The 15,881-nt window shown below is 41.7% G+C and overlaps 1 protein-coding gene across 1 annotated transcript in view; it reads right to left on the minus strand.

The window, feature by feature from the left end:
• The window catches only part of LOC128304431 (serine-rich adhesin for platelets), a 152,328-nt gene that overhangs the window by 104,633 nt on the left and 31,814 nt on the right, over positions 1-15,881 (minus strand). The window contains exon 3 of the mRNA XM_053041620.1: positions 11,527-12,554. Coding sequence (XP_052897580.1) covers positions 11,527-12,430 — 904 coding nt within the window. The 5' untranslated portion in view covers positions 12,431-12,554. The remainder of the gene's footprint in view (positions 1-11,526; positions 12,555-15,881) is intronic.

Here is a 15,881-nt window from a genome sequence, read left to right on the forward strand (position 1 = left end):
GCTAACTTTGTCGGTATTGGACGGTGGTTTTCTTTCTGTGTGTGTGTATTTTAATGCTCTCTTCACTTGATGGCTATTATGGCGCAGTAAATGCTGCCGGAAACGGTTGCACCTTTATCCGAGAACCTGAACGGTAAGGATCAGAAATTAAAGGAATGAAAAACCAAATGAACCCATTTTACACACTGCGAAATAAGGAGCCTGGTGCTTATGTCGAATGCGACAAACCAACAACATTGCGGCAAACACTCGCTAGATGGAAGTGGAGAAAAGGATGGGTTTTTTTGTTGACTGAGTTTTAATTGCTCGTATAAGCACTAATTAATGTACATAGCCTACGACGTTTATCCATGCTTTATCCATTGCTAGTAGTGAAGAATTTCATACAAAAAATGTGATCACGCACCATTGATTAACCATAGGTGAACAACAAACTTTACGTTATTTTTTTCATAATCAAATGAAATTGTGTTAATTAAACACATTTCAAAGATTTTTTACAAAGCAACTTCAAAAACCCGATAGATTGGTAACAGATGAATCTTATTCTTGTTGCCACTACAAACGTCTCATACGGATGGTTTGAGATCACCCATCCGTCTGATCAAGCAGCAATAACACACACCTTCTGCAACAGTAGAGGCAAGCAGGTTTATCGCGACAGCGTACAAACAAACAACGTCGCGAATTGTGCCAATGAAAACGTGATCGCATCTAGATCGCTAGGGGTGTTATCGTCTTCACCGTCTCTCAGACAGATACCGAGCCCACCCGACAGAAGAATGTAAGCATCGTGTTGTTTGTTGCTCCGCACGTCCTTATCTCCGCATCCTGCTTCCTTTCCGAAATAGAGCCACAATAGATTGAGGACACACTGGCGCAGAAAAAAAGCAAACCCCAACCCAACATTCACTGACACACGATCATCGAGAATTGGATGAGCATATTTTTAGCAAACATTCACGTTCCCATCCCCACAACAATCCGTACGTGGCGTGGGGTAGCCTCGTAGTTTGGTCGGTCAAAGCAAAACTGACCAAATGGGCATCGCAAACGCGACCGCAAAATCCGCAAATAAAACCCCGATGTGAGAGGTCGCCCGGCTTGAGGTCACTGCTGGCCGTGTTTGGTTGTGTACCCGTCAAATGGAAGAGAGTAACGCAAAACCACCAGCAGCAACGCTTCGGATGATGTTCTTTTCTATTTTTTCATGTTAGATTCATTTTTGCTATCCCCTGGCATACGACATCGGGCCCCGTAACCAGTGCAAATAACGCATGGGAACAGCAACAAAAACATCCCCACAGCACAATTATCATGCACCATAAATCCGCCCACAGATAAGGTCGAGATTTTCGCGAATGGTTGTGGGAGGTGTGAAGTTGCGTTGTTGATTTTTCTACTTTGCAAAACTAGAGCACTGATTCATCCCTTGTGTATGTTGTACCGCCGCAGAAAGTCAGATTAGAAGATCCAATTTAAAAAAAAAAAACAAATTTCCAACTAATTTTTGTAAATAGCTGCCAAAACTAAAAAAATTGACAAATTTTATACAATTCTAGTTTTAATCTTAGACAATCACAACACACACACCGTTTCAAACAGAGTCTTCGAGGCGTTTCTATAGCAGTAAGAAATGTACTGTCCGTATAATGTAATTCGCAAAACAGACCTTCGCAGACATCCCGAATTTTCGTAACGCCACTAGACGCCTAGAAGTAAGATTCAATGAAACCAATACACCACAACCGGACCGATGATGAAAGTATGCTCTAAAAACGAGTGCCTGACTCAACCAGGCGCAGATGTGTATGTTTGTTTTAGTAATTAAGATGGTACGCGTTGGTGTCGTTGGGATTTTTGCAACTCACGTTGGTATTCAATGTTTTTGTTTTACTGTTTTATGACTAAAAAAACAATAGCTTAACATACTAATTAAAACGAGCACATTTTTCACATGAAAATGCACCAAAGTGCAAGTTTAACGACCCAATGCCATTGGATTGCAATACAAAACAAAGCCTAACTATAAAAAAGCTAGAATGAACCAGGAATGCGGAAAGCCTAGTGTTAATTCGATAAACAAACCGATCCATTAACATCTGCTTCTCTTGTAGCGCTGTGTGCAATATTCTAATTACACACCGGTTTGGAACCCCAGCGAGTTTCGCTATCCTTCATCGAACTAAACCGCAAAACTTGCGTGGAAAACTCCAAGCAGCGAAAGGTAATGGCAAAAAACAAAATAGATACCCCAGGCAGAAATTGTTCACGATCGAGACCTATGACGGTGCCGGTACACTACGCCAAAAATACACATTTTGAAACGCATCTTACATTTATTCGACCATCGGTACATAACGAACGAAACCAAAACAAAGCAAAAATAAAGCATGATTTGTGCCTTTGCATTCGCGGCAAATTTTGCAAACATCGCAATTTACCAGCGCCCGTATGGAAAAGAATCGAAATATATAAAAGGCACACCACATTAAGAAAATAACTACGAAGGAAAAATAATACAACCAAAGATACCCCCAGTCCGATCATTCTGCCAAACGTATCTGGCTCGAGAGTTTGTTTGTGTTTGATTTTTGGCGTTTTTTGCGGATGCTTTTCTGCTTCCTCATCTTTATGTTCTAAGTTCACGCACGCAGCGTCACCGAGAACCATAGACCGTACACAAAACAAAAAAAAAACACGCACACTGCAGTCCGCAACATGTTCATGTGGTGTGTGTTTGTTGAGATTTTTGCGCGTTTCACCTCCTCCGCGGGGTGCGTACCAGGCTTTACTTCACCTTCGGAAGGCGGAAATTAGCGAATCGTTTCCGCGCCAATCGTGAGACCTTGGCAGCATGGGAAAGATGTGGCCAAGGTTCGTTCAACTGCGCGGCTCCAAAAAAAAAACACAATACAATTCGCACCAGAGAAGAAGATTGGTGAGCGAACAAAACTAAATAAACCTCATTTGCTTCACTAACTGACCTCGTCCACTTGAAGCGCTACCCCCATTTGCCAGCATACGCGAATATAGGCAGAGAAAGAGGGGTACCGGGTATTCAAGGAAAGAAAAAGCGTGTTGCAAACGAACTACGTAACCCCTAACCTGTCAAAACATGACACAGAACTGTCAAAGTGCACTGAAATACTGAGAAACATTGGTCGGATGGAATGGAACATCTTTTTTCAATGTGTTTCAATAATAGATAGGAGCATTTTCACGACAGCTGTAACACTGTCAGGAAAAATTATACACCAAGCAAATTTAAATGAAGTTTGAATCGCTGCTCTTCTTGGCGTAACGGCCTAGTAGCTCATCATGTCTATCTAATAACGACTCTGCTTGCCCAACCCCAAGAAGCAATCCTTTCGGGGAGAATACCTTTAGGTATTGTCAGATTTGTAAACTCCTACTGACTGCAACCTTCTTTCGTGTGTCAGTTGTTTTCATTGGGTGACTTGTGGAGGTATAGACTTCAATCAGGAAGCCGAAAAGTTAAATATCAAATGGTATTGTATAGCATGAAAACTGGAGCAAATGATGCATTATGAAAAAATGGTTACAAAAGAAAAATAGTTTTTAAACAAAATACACGACAATATAAACATTCTAAAATCCACCTTAAATTCGTTCTCTTTTTCAATACATCTCCCACTCTGCTTCTTTGTACAAGCATTATTTTCGTATCAGTATCAAACACAGTTTGTGATTAATTTTTATGTGACACAGGGCATGATGATGAGCCTGGAGTTCGGTATCTTTATGGCAGCATCATAATTGGTCCTCTGTTTTTGAAGCTCGGAGCGTTCGGAGAAAGAAGCATCCAGTTGTTCTTGTCTCTTAAAATCAGAATCGGATGCCAACTATTTTATTGCAACTCTTTTATTTTAGATCATGCCTTCCCTAAACTGGCCAACCGGGTCCTTACAGCGAGTCGTTATTTTAACGATCAATCCGATTAGTCTCTGACGCGCTCGATTATGAACCCATTAGGCACACTTTTTGATCACGAAAACACACGATTGGGATATCGTCTTGGCTTAGATTCCGGATTTGACTGTTTTTCTTCGTATGCAATGAAGTGTATGCCCCACGGAGTTAGCGCAAATAGTTGATATCGCGAGTGATCTATTGCAATTTCAGAATGCACTTCCAGTTATGTTTAAAAAAAATGGAATCGGAATGTTTCACTTAATTACATTTATTTTGATTCACTCAAACATCACGTATCAAGGCTTACCGGTATCATCCACGCATAACAAGGCCAGTGACGGGCACTACCCAAAAGTCATCGACTTGCATAGTCTAATTAAATCGCCCAGAGGAAAATCGTTCACGCGCGTTCACCATCGTTAATTAGTTGTCGGCGAAAGCCACACGGAACGGAATTGGAAAAGGCGCCTGGAGAGTAAAAACTAGAGCGATACGAGGGGAAATGACAACCAAAATACACAAACAACAACAACAACACACACACACACATACACACGCACACACACTATGCAGTTGCAGCTGTTGAATTTCGATTCGTGCAATGACCGATTGCAGTTTTATGGAAGTATTTTTCCACACCGCGCTTTCAACTACAACATTGTAGCCGGTATTGGTCCCCTTGCATTGAGGCAAGAAACCAAACAAAAAAATAACAAAATAAACCTTACCGAATAATCGATGCACGAGCGAGATTATTGTGCTCGCGCGACAGCATACTAAAATAAAAACGGAAAAAACCACATGCAGCACGAAGTGCACTTTTCGGACTGATACCGATGGAACCATGTACGAGATTTTTTTTGTTATGTGTGCGAGTTTGACGATGATTAATTTTTAAACCCCTTTATGGCGATTGCGAGCTCCGCTTAGCTCACTCACCCGGGGATCCTGCGGAAAATGTGCGCGCACGATATATTCTCGACTAGCGTTTTACGACTGCAACCGGGTCTTAAATCCAGGCACGTTCGCCGTAACGCGTGACTGATGCGAAACGGGGTGAATGGCCTCATCACAGACGGGGAAACGGTTGGAAACAATATATTTCCATGATGGTTCGAATATAATTTTCTTTCTCCTGTGGGCACTGTTTGAGAGCAATAATAATAACTATTTGAGAGCAACAGCAGTAAACGGTCAACTGGTATAATGGAAGATCTCTACGTATTCAGTAAGCTGAAAACTCCAATCATCTGAGATCGTCTCCAAACTATTAGAACGACCCAAATTAGAAACCAAAATACACATAACATGACAATATCGAAATATCGAATAATATTTTAAACCTTCCGAATATTTTATATGCGAACTGCAGAAAATGCCCTTAAATTTCAACAAAACTTCAATCGAATTGCAATATACTGTATTAGAATTAGAACTTCCCTTCATCGATTTTTAGTCATCCCTATATGATCTTCTTGGTTAATCAATAATACGGACAACATAATTGCTCACGCTCAGGGGTTCTGTTCCGCGACGGAGTTTATGAATGTTCTTTCATACACTGCCGTTATGTACACTGCTGCACTATTTGCTATTTCCTATATTTTATACCTGTTTCTATTTAAACTTTTTGCCGAACACGCGCGCAAAATCCTCTAACAACGTTTATTCCAGGTATACGAAACAGGTACCAGGTTCCATGTGCTTAATTACTGCCAACTGGTGGCCACATAAACATTCAAACCGGCAAATAAAATTCCGGCAATTTCTCGACCCATGCACGCGAGAATAATTCGTCTAACGTGTACAGTAATCCGTACAGCGGGCAACTCCATCGCCCTCACTGCTCCCAAATGATAAATATCAAATTTCGTATGTCAATCGCTGATACCTTGCCTTGGCCATGGGACCTTCTCCCGTTTGCCCAAATAGTTCACGCATTTCACGCAAAGGGAATCCCGCCAACGATTCAGCGGCTTCGTGGACCGTTGTTTCGTTGTAAACGATCCTATTTGACACCTAATTAAAACCGACCCTCGAACACTGCCAAAAATCTATCCGCGGCCGATAGCTCAGCGTTCCTTTGCCGCCGTAGTGGCGAGATATTGAACACTGAGCAGCGTAGCTGGGAATGCCTGTCGCAAGCCGTGGAAATGTAATGGGATATTGTTTTCGGCACTTTCAGGGTAACCGTTTCGGGTGAGTAAAACCTACCGGACCACCTATTAACCGCAAAATACAACCTGGAAGAAGCCATAGCGTTGGCGCCTCCTGCCTTCAAAACCGGCTTCAGGTCGTTGAAAATGAAACATATCACAGGATATGGCAATGGATGTTTGCTGAGGTGTAAAATTAGTTTCATCAATCGCGCCCCATATTTCAGTGACCGTTGCTGCCGGGGTTGGACAAGTTTATTGGGCGTGAGATGGACAAGAGATAGCAAATGGGAAGAATTGGAATGGTGTTGCTACTGGTGTAACCTTTGCAGAAGCGTGTAGAATATTCGTAATTTTAAGGACACATTACAGTAATTTCATTTGCGATATTTTCAACTGAACATTACAAAATAATGCTTTGACAATCTGAAACAAAACCACCACAATGATTTGTTCTGTTTGATTTGTTACTTCCTACGCAATTATATAGTACAGAATTTTATTGATTCTCTATACACGCGCGCGCAACACTTTCGACTTTTTAGGGGGGAGTGTAGGGACATGACATTTAAACGATGAACCAAACCATGGATGCAATTCCAATTTCGCACTGTGCTCAGTCAAGTGCCCCACAGCAAAATACCACAGCTATGCCCGCTAAACTCGCTGCCATAGAAAGTAAGAAACTTAAGCCTACGGGTAACTAATTGTAAAACAACCGTGCTCGTTAATCCTACGGTCGCGGTATGCCGGACCAAAACATCTTCCATCAACACTTCATGTTCGGTTCTCGGGTTAGGATGGAGAACAAAAACAAAACACGGCCTTTACAATAAAAGCTTCAACCCACGTGGCTTTACTTCACTGGCAGTAAATCTATTTTTTCCATCTTGCCGCCATCACTCACTCTCCATACGCGTGGAGGCCTTACGATATACGGTGGGTCACAAAAAAGACAACACCATGTAACAGCAAAGAATGCTTTTCAGGCTCCATTATGTTTTTCGGCACGCTGTAACGGATATACGTTAACAGCCGAAGACGAGTGCTCAGTATGAAGGATATCTGGACGATTCTCCTATCCCTTGCCCTACCCCAGACTTCAGAGCTGGCCGGGAAATGGTCAAGAACGAGCGAATGAATGTTGATGTGCACATAAAATGGAGGAAAAAAGCACAAGAACACAACAAAAGTGGCACATAAAACCCCCGTAACACAGTGAAAGCGCTAAACGACAGCATAATGGTCTCACTCTTCATCGAAAGTCGTCGTCGTCGTCGTCGTCGTCGTCGTTGTTGGTGATGAGGGCGACAAACGAAGCGAGCGTAAGATAATGGAAATCTATTGATTCAATTATCTCCCCATTTATGGGCTCATCGCTCGTGCCCCCTTTTTTCTCGCTGCTAGGATGTTGGGTGGAAAATACGGAAAATTGGATTGGACGGGAGGATTTGCTGAGTATGAAAGAAAATGCGCATCTGTTTCTAGAGTAACACGATGTACATATATTGCCTGCATAGCTGGAGGGCCTTGTTACTTTTTCGGCAGCCTGTTCTTTCTTCTTCTGTTTTTCTTTTTGCTTTCCGGAGCTCTAAACCAAAAGTTGATCAAATGTGCTGTTAACACAATCAAAATTCACATTTACCTTACTAATCTGAAAAAATACTATATCTCATTCATACTATGTACTACTTATTTTAAACAACTATTCTTCAAGCTGAATATTTATTGATGTACATCAATGTTGATCAATGTTGTGTTGATGTTGATGTTGATGTGTAAATTATCAAAGACCAAGACGTGACCTTGTAATTTAGAGTTTCTTAAATTAATTTTCTCTTCATCATGTTTTGGTTATTAGTGGCTCCATAACCAAAGCAATAAACATTCAGCTTTTTTATCCAATGAAAATATGTTTGTCAACTTTTTTTCCTTCGACTGTCTTTAACGTATTTTTCTACAATTTACATTCGTTTTAAATTGTGTCAAAAGGCCGTGACGAGTAAAAAAAAATCCCAGAGACGGACTTACCAAATGGCATGGACAACCCCAGTCGACTCTCTCCACATAGGCTCCCACGTATACACATGCATACAAACACACAAACACGGTCTGTGCGCACTTTGATGACCGTTTAGTGCATATTTATGCAAAATAATACTACATCCAGAGACGACATTTCAATAAACCACCGTACACACTGCACAGTTCCGTCGTCTAGTGTTCCCGTACACCCAAGACGAACGTCTGCTACACAAATAAATGTTACCAACAAACAAGACAAAAAATACCAGACGGGATTCGCAATTTTCAGTATAATTTTTTCCGCATATTTGCGTCATCGGTTTGGACAATTCACGAGAAGGCTGCCATCGTAAATGGTGCATCGCATCCTACGATCGAGATTCCATGGACATCTTTTATCGTGTTGAAACAAACTACAATACGCAAATAACCACTAAAAATGAGTTAAAAGGAATTAGGTAAGCACCGCCATTTCGACACTAAACGGTTCATTCTTTCTTCTCGGACAATCAAACATATTTAAAACGTTTTTTATGACGAATTTTATGGAACGCAGTTACGGTAAAATATTTCACTTCTCAAAGACAAAAAAACGACCTTTGCTCAATTTTCCAAAGTATTTTTTTCTCAGTGACAGTGACCAGTACTCGATGGTGTGATAAATATAATTCTCTCAAAACAAAACAAAACTCTTCGACGCGCAAAACCATCTAAATTCTCCATATCCTGGGTCCAACACAGAGAAGCACAGCGATCCGCTATGGGACGCATAATTGATTGAGTCGAAAGCAGGGATACGTCGCTAGTCCAATTTCTCCCTAGACATTCTTCCTCCCCGCGCGGTGCTGCTAAAAGAACGGAACCGGTCGAAAGTTGAATATGGTTTGGTTCTAAAATTCATCGCACACGTGCAAACACGTGGTGGCACGTGGTTCTCGCAACCTTCTGTTTCTTGCTCAGGTTCCGAGCTATGTGCCCCCAGCCTTCACTGTGTTCACCTTTCTTTCGGGGATCAGAGGAAAGATATTTGAGGCGCACCGGATGGGTCACTGAAAAAGTTTACTCGTAAAAGAACAACCAAACCTAAAACGCCGGAAGCTCCTGTTAAACACCCTGCATCACTATCAAATCCCAAACACACACATACACAGGACAGAATCCTGGCGCAGTTGAGCTTCATGCCCGATCCGAATTCGCCCCTCACAAACCTAATCTTGCCGTTTTAAATATATGTGCTCCCCCTAACCCGATTCTTCACTGTGCTCCCCTGTTAGTTGTGCATGGAAGTCACGAACACGAAACGTCGCAGAATTCGCGCAATGCGTTTCGCCAAAGTCGCTTAAGAACCGACCCAGCATGTTAAGAGGCAAACTCGAACACTTCGTCGTGCATTCAAACAAAATCTAGCAACAAAAAAACTGGTACCGTAACGAATAAAAAAAGTTGAACGAAAACATTCTTGTCTCAAAGAAGGAAACAGGGACAAAACCCAGGAACTACTGCTGCTCCAGAGTACACCCTCGAAAAACAGTGCATGGCATTCCAATAAAATGGTCCAAGAATATACAGAAATGGTTTCCCTCATCGGAAAATGTCATTTTCTATGGAAGAAGAGAGAGATAGAGAGTAAGTTTCCTCTTAGGAACAGACGGAGTGATTATTTTTTATTTCACAAAAAAGGAACATATTTTCGATAAAGAAGGAACTAAAATGTTCTAATGGCATAATGTGACGTGACTTTCGGAACTAGAAGTTGTTTGGATTTTGCTTATTTTTTTGCTTTTTTTTGCTTCAACTTGTAGAGGTATAAATGTTCAATTTGGCACTTTGTGTAAAACTGGTTAAATAAGTGTCCTGAAATATATTGAAAATTACAAAAACAGAACATAAAAAACTGATAAAACTAAGCATTTTCTGTGCTACACGCGGTCGGAAGGTCCTCAGTTTGAGCAATTCGTTCATCTGTACCTAATGAACAACTACAGGCATTGATGCGGACCGCACATTATCCCTGCAGTGTTGTCTAAACGTTATGAACGTGAATCAACCAGCCTCTTCTTGCCATGCTGAACCCATTCTTTCATATGTCAAACATATATGAATTATAAATGCATCCCAACGGACCATTCGTTCCGCACTTCAACACGTTCCACTGCAACGCAACTGTGAGCTTAACATAAATTTATGACCTTATACGAGGAAATGTCCCGCAAGGACAAAAGCTAACCAAAAGGATGACACAACCGGGGGGTACATCACACAGAAAGCGAAACACGACACAACTTATAACTCAGGTGTCACATTAAAAAAGCCTCCAAAACATACGTGTAGTTTACAATGAAATTAAAAAAATATATATCTTTAGTCCTGCACCCTGACCTGCAGAAAGTATCCATATTTCCTAAAACTCTTTACACTGGACCACCCTTTTCCGCCTTCTGCATGAAGCTATCCTTTCGGGTTTCTGCGTTAAATGGAGTAAAAGTACGTAAACATCCCCAAAAGACCTCCACAACCGCACATCGCAGCTCGTTTAAACCACAAACCCTAGCAGAGTTTGAGAACGGCGTGCAAATTTTGGCGAATAAATAACAAATTTCTTCCCCTAGTGTGGATATGTGTGTTGCTACTGACTTCCTTCGCGAAATGCAAACTCAATGAACTGAGAGAGAACGCCAACAACAGACAAAACCAAGAAAGCTATTTCCTTTCCATTCCCTCCAAATTCCACGTGTGCATCCTCATCTGTGGGAACTTCCTCATTTCTATGTGCTATGTGATGAGATGCTGAACTAGCGGCGGATGGATGCATTACATCCTTACCATCCTGACGCTGTTTACCAGCATGAGCTTAATCCGTTTACGTCTCTATCGTAGCGGTCGTCTCTGGATGTAGCTACATCGAGAGCAACATTGCAAGTGCGCGAAACGAATAACAACCAGCAGCATAACAAGAACACAACAGGTCAGCCGAAGTCTGTTTTGTTGCACTTTCGAACGCAGCGCATTACATTTATTATATGTTTGTTCTATTGACGCATAAAGAAAGCTTCTGCGCGGTTGTTTGTCGACGTTCCACGCTTCAAATAGAACTATTATCCAAGAAAATGTTTGATCGTTTGCTTTTAACACTTGTCTTCCTCCACTGGGAAACGTATCATTTTGCCATGTCGAAAACAACATTTAAGAAGTTTTAATACATTACACACTAAAGTATTGATCTTTTCGGAGACTCCAGAATTTTTGGAGACAGGCTAATCGTAGATCTTCTTTTTAGAAATTCAGAACCATTCCCACCGTATACTGATTCATTCTGATTCATGAATTTAAACCAGATTCACCTTCAAATAAATCTACGACCACCAATGCTAAACATACATAAACATTGTGCTCTGCTTTAGCCACTTACCGAATGTAGGTTTGGGGGGATCTCCCTCCGATTCCTCACCGCGCTGCAACCGCAACAGCGTACGCAGCCACCGATTTAGCTCGTCCTCGCTTTCGAACAAAATGCAGAAGCAATCGTCCTTGGTGTACAGTGCGATGATGTGTTTCTTCGTCTCGTGACGTTTGTTGATATTAAAACAGGAACGAAGCGCAATGCTGCGCTTCGGTGTCGGTCCCTCACAATTACCACTTTTCAAGAACGACTGCTTAAACTTTTTCTCACTGTCAAAGTACTCGAGACGGGCTGGCAATCCCGGCCGATCGCCGTACACAACGAAGTACTTCTTTTTGTTCGTCTTCTGCTTGCGCTGATAACCATGCAACACCACATTCAGCGCCTCTGGTATGACCAGGGTTGAGCCACGACTCGCTCCAGCACTGCCGATGGTGGAGCTAGTAAAAATATTTCCAGTCGCGCCCTTCGACGGACCGGCTATTGGGCCTTCCATAGTGTCGAGGGTGGATGGATCGGCCGAAGTGTTGGCCGTCGCGTTGACCGATGACGAGTGCATCATCTTCGAGCGGGAAAACGGTAGGAACAGCTTGGCGCTAAATTCCTGCACGCCGAGAATCCCACTGACGACGCCACCGCTACTACTACTATTACAAGCCGTTGTTGACGTGGTCGTTGCAGTCGGTTGGCTTTGGCTAGTGGCGCTGTTGAGGTTGTTGTTGATAATGTTGATACAGTCGGATGCGTGGAAGTTGTTGCTGAAACTGTTGCTTGTTGCCGCAGCTGAAGAACCCACGACGCTGGTGGATGTCGATGTTGGTGGCGTTGCACCTTGAGGCGAAAATTGATGTTGTTGGATACTGGCGCTGTTGTTATTGTTGTTATTGTTGGCGTGGTTGGTAAGTGTGGACATCGCGGCGGCAATTTTCCGCCACGGTGGCCCATGAGAACTGTTTGAGCGGTACCGGATGCCGATGGTGTTGGTGGGAATACCGCCAGTACCGGATGATCTACCCTTCGAAGACGTCTTCGTCGCTCTGCAAACAGAAAAGAGATAAGATATCAGCGATCTGATAACTGAAGAAGATTTTCAACATTTGTGATGCGGATACAAACTACTTAAATTTCGCAATTTCTATACAACTAATTGGATTATTTTACAAATGAGAAACTACTTATCGTCGAGGTAAACAATTTACGATAATTTGTAGTGGAATTTCAACAGCTTTCGAGCATTGCCAATGACCGACTTTGGATTCCAGGTTAAATTAAATCAAACACACCACCCGTATCAATATCAACTTCCCCTTCAACACCCAATTCCATCTCGTAAAGCAATCGTAAAGTAGCTAAATAAATGATAATCATTATCTTCTGCTCCATAACCAGCTGCCCAAGGAGTAGCGTTGATAGCTTAATCGGAAAATAACGTTTCATTAGTAGCGGCCGGTCCATGATCATAGCAATCGCTTCACGACTCCACCAGACCAAAACTAATGCAATCATAATAAATCCATTCACTCTGGATGGTTCAGCAGCATGAGCTTTTCCTAACCCTGTGCACAACCTGCGCATGTTGCAGTGGAAACACTGCTTATTTAGTTTTTTTTTCATTCTTGCCTTAGTTCCTATATCTGGTAGTTAAATAAAAGAAAACCCGAGCAAAAATACATTCCACCCTGGTTCTGGAGCACTGTTGTGTACATAGGATACGCATCGTGGCGTACACCTTGATCGCACCATTTGAAAACCTCTGCGCAAATGCATTCAATAAATCAGCTTTCGGCAAACGATGCACAGGAAGTATATCACCAATTAAAAAGTAATTCAACGGTGGTGAAGTGTGACATTACTCTCCTTTGCTGTATCATGCAAAAGCAAAATGGAGAAAAGCGCCACGGTTTTACAAACCCCTCAACAAGTGCAAGTGGGTCACATCGGGAACTTTGCAGTGTGATCGACACTGCATCGATGTATACGGGGAGATCGCGATCAGTACACTCGATGTATATCGATTCCATCGTAAATTGTTCGACATTTTAGCAAATGATAAATAAACACGCTGTTTTATTACCACGAGAAGCTGTTTGCTCTACTTCACGCTAGTTCAGATGCGTTCGTCCCTTTTATAAATTTATCGTTAATTGATCTGGGGTTTGTTAATTAAGAAATATTTTTCGTATTCGAATGCTTATTGGTTATTGATTGATTTGATTGTTTATATTCTAGCACATTAAGTGACATAATTCGCAGCTTTTTTACTATTCTCCTATATCCTCCTCAACAGTTTCTTACTTATTTGCTGCTCCTTATTTACTCTTGTATATTAACATATATTTCGATGGAAGAAATCCACTTAAACTACACTCGAAAGGCTCAAGAAATGTGTTGTGAAAGCAATCCACTCCTAAATCTAATGAACTTTTTTTCTAATACCTTTCATTCATTAGGTATGCAAAAACTAATCACAATTTTTATGGTTCAATTGTTAACTGAAGAAATTATGATTAGCTGGAGTTTCTCAGCTGTAGCTAAATATTTTGTAATCATGTCAGAAACGGAAGAATTTAATACACATTTTATGAGTGTTGATCTGCTTCTTCAACTCATGACTGCCTCTAAAATATATGACCACCAAGGAGAAATAGGTTAGGAATCAATTTTATGTATAAATTGTTATAACAACAATTTAATTGCCCAGTTCACACACCACAGTGACCGCCCTAAAACCTGCTAATAACTTCATCCTTCGTCACTAGCAATCTTATGTCTAAATCATGTCGAAAATGTTACTAGCTACGTTCGCATGCATCAACACCAACAACTAACTTCATAGTACGACATACCACCGATATCCAGTGTTTTGGCTTTATCGTACCTATACCACTAGCGCAGTAAAATAAAAACGGAAGCCTTGCAATTAGTTCATAAATCTAGTTCTTTAATGCTTGGGACAAATCACATCACGCAAACCCTCGCCGGTGCACTAGAAGCATGCGAATGATACAGAAACTGGGTGAGCTTGGAAAAGTCCCCAAATTTTCTCCACCAACCTTATGAAACAATTGTCCACGCTTTTATAGCACATACACACACACATACACACACACGAAGGCCAGAACTCGTCGCCGAAGCTGACATCTGAGTCCAACCACATTTTACGTTTTTTCTACTGCTTCTCCACCTACACACCCTGCACGGCTTGCTGGTTTCACATTTTATAGCGGCAACAATTCAAGCACCCATTAAAGGATCGTAAAGTCAGCCAGCTACCAACTACCATCCAGCCGAAAAACGGGATCGATCGTTTCTCCCCGGAGAACTATTGCCGCTTCAGAGAGCGCAATTGAAGGTACTAGTAGCGAAAGGTAACCTATTATCGTTGGACTTCCAACATCCTATCAACATGTCAACCGCAATCGAGGATTTGCCAGCTCTAGCAAACTCTAATAGTTTTCTCTTCGATTCTGCAACGGAAACGGAAGTGCAGCAGGGTTGGAAAAAGGACCGACGGCTAATAAGAATAATTTTCAATAACAACAACATCGTCTTTTCTGAAAATGTCTGGTCACATTTGCATGCAGCAATCATGCAGGTAACCCTCCTTTCGTGAGCTTTAATTATTATTTAAAGGCTGTCAAAACGCGTTAAACATCATTGCAATATATCGAGGACAGGAGCACATAAAAAACAATATTACAGAACATACACATAAGGGTTGTACTTGGCCAAGGGGTTTCTATTGAATGTTCTGAAATTGTGTTTCTGCAATACGTGCCCCTTTTTCCAACAAACCATTAAGCACATTAAAGTACCGATTCACATTACTTATTTGCCATAAAGCGAACGGACAAAAATACATCCATCGCGCATTTTCTTACGATTGATGTCGCTTGATTCAAAGCTGACAATTATTCTAATTAATCGACCAAAGGAAGGGTTCCGTTTCTTCCCTGTCGTTCAATAATAACGTTTGTCCTCGGTACACCCCATGGCATTAAGCTTCCGGTATCCTGTTTCCACCAGGTTATAAACACACGCCATTATGTTTATTATGACAAGCTCGTAGTAGAATAATCAGGGGATCTTGTTTTCCAGTTCGCCCTCCATCCTTGGATTGCATTAAACTGTTTTGTTTGCAGAAATGTATACTGTTGTGCTGATGTGGGATGTGGTACTTGATGGACGCAACACAACATTGTGGCCGCTCCGTTGACTCAACTGCTAGCCTGCTAGCGAATTGGAGTGGTCATTGACCCTTTCGGTATCAGAAGGGTTAGCAATTGGTTCCTTAAGTAGATGTTAACATGCAAACTGGATTAATTTTCAAAATGAACGCATTTGACATCTGTAGCAAGACTGCA

The sequence above is a fragment of the Anopheles moucheti genome, chromosome 3 (assembly GCF_943734755.1).
Source record: "Anopheles moucheti chromosome 3, idAnoMoucSN_F20_07, whole genome shotgun sequence".
NCBI lineage: Eukaryota > Metazoa > Arthropoda > Insecta > Diptera > Culicidae > Anopheles > Anopheles moucheti.